Source organism: Aedes aegypti, unplaced genomic scaffold (genome assembly GCF_002204515.2).
Source record: "Aedes aegypti strain LVP_AGWG unplaced genomic scaffold, AaegL5.0 Primary Assembly AGWG_AaegL5_hic_scaff_939_PBJ_arrow, whole genome shotgun sequence".
In the NCBI taxonomy this organism is placed as follows: domain Eukaryota; kingdom Metazoa; phylum Arthropoda; class Insecta; order Diptera; family Culicidae; genus Aedes; species Aedes aegypti.
Genome location: NW_018736644.1, coordinates 20685 through 26674, shown reverse-complemented (window position 1 = coordinate 26674; position 5990 = coordinate 20685). Strand labels below are relative to the sequence as shown.

Genomic DNA, 5990 nt, shown 5'->3' with positions numbered 1-5990 from the left:
TACCCATAAAGCGAGCGATGGGAAGGTATCCAAAGTAATTGCCGATTCCGAAGCTGATGAGCTGGCGCGTGAAACTGTACTTCTGCAAGCAGACTGCTGCAATCTATGTGGCCGGTGATAACGTCGAAGACAAATCACCTCTGCAGCAGAGTTTGACGGTTAGACAAAGACTGCACACCTATCAGCACTCAGTGATGCTCATGTAGAAGCAGGTGAGGCAGGACCATTCCATGGCAGCCCTCGAAGAGCGTATCTTATGAAACGCTTTTGGACTCTTTCGATACTTTCGACATGGACAGCATGATACGGAGCCCAAATCTGCACTCCGTATTCAAGTACACTGCGAACTAAGGTGCAATAAAGTGACTTAGGGTGAAGATGAATCGAAGCCAAACCTCAAATATTCAAGAGCACAAATCTAAAGAACCAAACATCCGTTTAAGCTGAAAACTTAATCGATTGCTCACTAGCTGGTGGCTTTCAGCTTTAACGGATGTTTGGTTCTCCAGATTTGTGCTCTTGAAAATTCGAGGTTTGGCTATAATTCATATTCACCTTAAGTGCATACACATCGTCAAAAAGTTGTGTATTGCGACGAAGAAAACCGAGAATTGCATTGGCTTTAGCTGTCATTGTGGCGATATGTTCATGGAATCAAAGTTTGGAATCCAAAATCACTCCAAGATCCTTGATGGACGAAACTCTCTCCAGCGATGAGTTATTCAAACAATAGTCAAATCTTGTGGTGGACTGTCGACGGCTGAACGATATGACTTTGCATTTGTTAGCATTCATCTGCATTCCGTTAAGATCGCACCAATGGATCATTGAAGGTAGTTTTTGTCAGTGCTCACCGCATCAAAAACAAAGGCGCCACTGGGATTCAACATTGTGACAGCGTTGCTGTTCTGTCAAACACACAAGGCTACGGTGGCGCTATCTATGCTTTCCATAGCGGGCCGTTTTGGTTATTTTAATGATCCATTGGACACTCTTTCGACATCGGCTTGTGGGCCGCAACAGTCCAGCAATGTTTTGATTGTACACACCAAATTTTCTATCCATGTTTCAGCAATATCATTTGCTGAAACCATTTGAGCAATGCATAGTTTTGCTGATATACAGCACTTTTTCATTTGTTTGCTGAAATTCAGCAATATCACTTGCTGGATAATTGTCAAAGTTTTCAGATTTGCTGATTTTCCCAATTACTGATCAACCAGCAAAATGAAAAACAGTTTGCTGGACGGTCAGCAAAACAGCTGTCAGTTTTATGCGAATTCGCTTTGCTGAAAGATCCAGCAAATTTCATTTTGCTGGATCGATTGCTGAATTTACAGCACAAAAAAATCAGCAAAAAATTGCTGGTTTACAGCAATAAAATTTTGTTGTGTACGAAATAGCTTCAAATCATCTGCATAGAGCAATTTGTTTATAAAGAGAACGAATGTGGGCTTCGTGGCCGTGCGGTTAGCGGCGTCAGTCGTTCAAGCGTATTGCACTACGAAGCGTGGGTTCGATTCCCGCTCCAGTCGGTGGAAACTTTTCGTCAAACAAAAAAATCATCGCTTGGCTACTGGGCGTTCCGTGTTGTCCGTTGCCCAATGTTCGTGATTGTTCAGTCTGTGCAGCCTTTGGTTGAAGACGGTGTAAATTGTCTTTTTTTTTAATAATTGGTGAATTTCCTGTGGAACTCCGGAGAATATACCAAACTTATCAGATCTCGCACCATGAACTTTCACAAAGCTTTACGGAAGGAACGAGCACGCACAGTAGCACAAAGAGAAGAACGCAGTGCAGCATTAAAGGAGGCCAAGTTAGCTCTCATAAATGAAATTAAGAGTCGAAAACAGACCTGCTTCGATAGTCTATGCCAAAATGCCAACTCGAGTCCGTTGGGTGATGCCTACAGAGTGGTAATGGTTAAGATCTGAGACGAGACTCGCGAAGACGGTCTTCTTTTTCTGTGATTGCTGAGTTTTTCTCTTATTCCACTCAGTGTTCACATCAATCATGCGCAAGCCGTCCAAACCTTCACATGAACATCTCAGCAACATTATTTAGCGTTTGCATCACACCGAAGCATAAATAGCCTTTTGAGTGAAATTTAATGCCAGAAAACGTAGCAGACATTAGAAGTAAATAGTCTTGTGCGTAGATTTATCAGCATCTTCGGAAAAACTGCTCGCTGAGGTTTTTAAAAGTAGTTTATTTTGAATACAATACTTTTCACTTTTTCAGTCATAATACGACTGGCTGCAGTTGACGTTTCGTGACAGTGGAATCTGGGCTGCATATGAAGTTGATATTTTTCCTTTTCGCGAATCTCTCTCAGATTAAGACCAAAGGTGCCCCAAGAGAAGTCGCCCGATTTGATGCGATCGATAATCGATGTACTCTTCCCGCATCATCCCACAAGTCCATTGCCCCCAGCGCCGTATGCGGCAGGAGAAGAAGTGGCAAGAATGTGACGAACGAAGAGCTGACGGAAGTGGTTAAATCATTCACGTTAAATAGGGCACCAGAACCCGATGGTATCCCGGAAGTTGCCCTAAAGCGGCTGTCAATGCGCATCCGGATGTGTTCAGAACTGCGATGCAACGCTGCATAGATATGAAATCTTCCCGGATGTATGATAGCGACAGAAATCGGTGCTACTACCAAAGGTGTGGAAACCACCGGGTGACCCTTCAGCATATAGACCTATCTGTCTACTAGGTTCATTCTCAACAAAACAGTACCGTATACGGAAGGTGCGAACGGCCTGTTCAACAACAATTCAGGAAAGATAAATCTACTCTGGACGCTATTCAGTCGGTCATTCAGACAGCTGAGGTGGTAATCGAGCATGAAAGGAGTGGCATACGTTACTGCGCGGTTGTCACTCTGAATGTGAAGAATGCGTTCAACAGCACTGGGAAGCGATAGCCCACGCACTTCATCACCTCAAGGTACCGGTGCAGTTGTGTAAGCTTCTAGAAAGGTGTTGTGATGATAGGATTCTACTGCATGACACAGAGGAGGGGCAGGTTCGAATAACCGCGGGAGTACCTCAAGGTTCAATCCAGGGTTATGTTAGGCTGCCCCTTTTCAACGGGTGTTAAGATTGTTGGCTTCACCGATGAAATCACCCGATGAGGTCTATGGAGGAAGTAGAGTTGACAGCAGCGCACTCTATCTCCATAGTTGAGGATTTGATGAAGTCTAGGAAACTAAGACTGGCCAATCACAAGACTGAGGTGGTGGTTGTCAACAACCGCAAATCCGAGGAACGGGCGGTTAGTGATATTACCACAGAGTCCAAGCGATCCCTTAGGCATTTTGAAGTATCGATCGATGGCATGCTCAGCTTCGCTAGCCACGTTGGATATGCCTGTAAAAGGACATCTACGGCTATAGCGGCGCTTTCGAGGATGACGTCTAACAGCTCTGTTGTAATTGCCAACATACGCATGCTCCTGACAGGCGAGGTATGGAGGATCAATCTGGTCAAAAGCGCTTAGAACGAGCAGAAACCTAAAGCGGTTGGAAAGCAAGTTTAAGATCATGTGCTTAATAGTACCAAGTGCATACCGAACGATTTCTAAAGAGGCCGTGTGTGCCATAGCCGGATTGACGCCCATCGAGCTCATCATCAAGGAAGATGTTCAATGCTTCAACCAAAGGGGTACCTCAGAGAAGTAACCCGAATTAAGACTTGATACAAAATTCGAATAATATCATTAGAACCTAGCATACATTCTGTTAGATTTTCATGTACCGTTTTGATTCATATTACGGACACTTAAGGCTTCAATGAAGTACAACTAATTAAAACACATATAAATTGAATCGTTCTGTACAAAACTTTAGCATAATCAGGCCTTGCAAACACTTCAATTTCGAATGATGGGTGAAGATTCGGATTCCACATCTTTAATTGATTTTAATAAATAAAAATGTTCAGCCTCTTCATGATGTTTATTCCGGACACAACCACACTTTGGCTTCATATTACGGACACTTTGATTTGAATTCCGGACAGCTCTTGAAAAACACAATTAGAATAGTCGAATTATTAATTAAACATGCTAAGCCGTTAGAAAAACGTCAAAACTGGTTGAACATTGTAAATTTTCATGGATTGCTATGTAAAATGTTTATAAAAATCATCTTTCAAATTAGGAACTTTTTGACGGCACATTTTGTAACATTTCGTGTGAAATCTTTTCCATACAAAGTGAAGTGTCCGGAATTTTAAGCTGTCCGGGATTCGAATCAAAACGTATAGAATTAAAGAAAAATCTTACAACCGCTGGTTGAGTGTAATTACAAGCACGCATCGTTGGTAAGCCTTTTACAGTTTGCTCATCCTCAAATATGATTCGTATCTATTGTCTGCATGTAAAGTGTTTTCCGAACAACTGCAAGTGAATAAAAACTCATTAATAACTGTCATAATAGGCACACAACATCTGAGAAGAATTGTGATAGAAAATAATGACAATAAATAAATTAAATCAATAGGTGATCGTCTATTTAATCAGTCCATTCAAGAATAGACCACAACAGTAATAAGAGAAATGGAGTTCGTTTCGCATTGTATTTGGCTGCAGCTTGCAACATTCTTCATTTTTGTTACACATTTAAAGCAAATTGGAGCTTACGGAACGTCAAATTATTGCGCGAAAGATTTGTGTTCCAGTGGCAAGAAACATATTGGATGTAACGCACATCGAGTAAGTTTGGAAGCTTCTATCGGTAATACCTATATTTAGCACATGATTAAAACTTTATTTTTTGGACAGGGTTTTGCTTCTACGTGCATTGAACCAAAGATAATTCCCATGTCAACGAAAAGGAAAAATCTCATACTAATGATGCATAATCGACTACGAAACTTAGTAGCAAGTGGAAATTTAAGCAAATTTGAGCCGGCTTCAAATATGTCATTGATGGTAATTTATTATTTGCTGTAATCAATTTATCAACCAAACTAATGAATTTTAATGTCCTAGATTTGGGATAATGAGTTAGCATACTTGGCTGAATTGAATGTCAAACAGTGCCAAATGGAACACGATGCTTGTCGTAGTACAGGTATTTTTTTTAAATAAATTACAATACTAAATGAAACTATGCACACTGTCGCCATTTTAGCCCAATTCAAGTATGCTGGACAGAATTTGGCTTTTTCTTGGACAAGTGGGTCTTTGAAAAAACACAATGAAAATATCCGACACAATATAATGAAATGGTTTATGGAACATAAGGACGCTAAGATGGATCATATAAGAAAGTTTGGTCGTACGAAGAAACCGTATGTATTTTCAATTCTGACAGTAATACTGAAATAACCTTTATGCATGGTTTTTGGTTTGTCTGTCAATGCCTTTAGAATCGGTCATTTCACAGCGATGGTTCGGGATGCCTCCAGTCACATCGGATGTGCTATGTCATCGTACACGAAGACACGGAAAGGTTATAAGGGAAAAGAATTTCTCATGGCTTGTAACTACGCCACTACGAATATCCTTAACAAGTCAATTTACGTCGATGGAAAACCTTGCAGCGCGTGCCCCAAAGTTGGACGGTGCCATACCGTCTACACAGCGTTATGCGATAATAGAAATTGAGACACGTTAAATTGTTTGATGGCCAGCTCACTGATTAAAATGAAATGAAATAAACAAAAACCGGTAGATTGTTGGAAGTTCTGAAGAGTTTTATTTTTATTTGAAAACTAAAACTGTAACTGAACATACAAGTTAAAGAGTTGACCTACAAATTCATGTTAACCTTGACAAAAACGGGTTTTACCCATCAACGTTCAGAAGGGCCAAACTCAAATTACGCCATTATGATCTAATGGTTAATGAAACTCAGTAATATTCCTGTGGACGTAGTTATTCCGATGGGTAACTGAGTCAGGTCAGGTAAAATAGGACTATTTTTTGGACAAGCCAAGTTATCATTGTATAGTTGCAATGACAATCATTCAAATTTGCATA

At 40.7% G+C, this 5990-nt stretch overlaps 1 protein-coding gene across 1 annotated transcript; it reads left to right on the top strand.

The window, feature by feature from the left end:
* Positions 1–4531: 4531 nt before the first annotated feature.
* LOC110681455 (venom allergen 5-like) lies at positions 4532–5692 on the top strand. Its single transcript, XM_021857216.1, has 5 exons — positions 4532–4718; positions 4788–4937; positions 4998–5079; positions 5140–5299; positions 5378–5692. The coding sequence occupies exons 1-5, from the start codon at positions 4563–4565 to the stop codon at positions 5613–5615; spliced, it is 786 nt and encodes a 261-aa protein (XP_021712908.1). The 5' UTR covers positions 4532–4562; the 3' UTR covers positions 5616–5692.
* The last annotated feature ends 298 nt before the right edge of the window (positions 5693–5990 follow it).

Coding starts and splice junctions, on each gene's coding strand:
- LOC110681455 (XM_021857216.1), top strand. CDS start 4,563: ATGGAGTTCGTTTCGCATTGTATTTGGCTGCAGCTTGCAACATTCTTC. Junction 4,719..4,787: donor TTGGATGTAACGCACATCGA/GTAAGTTTGGAA, acceptor TTTTTTGGACAG/GGTTTTGCTTCTACGTGCAT. Junction 4,938..4,997: donor CTTCAAATATGTCATTGATG/GTAATTTATTAT, acceptor TTAATGTCCTAG/ATTTGGGATAATGAGTTAGC.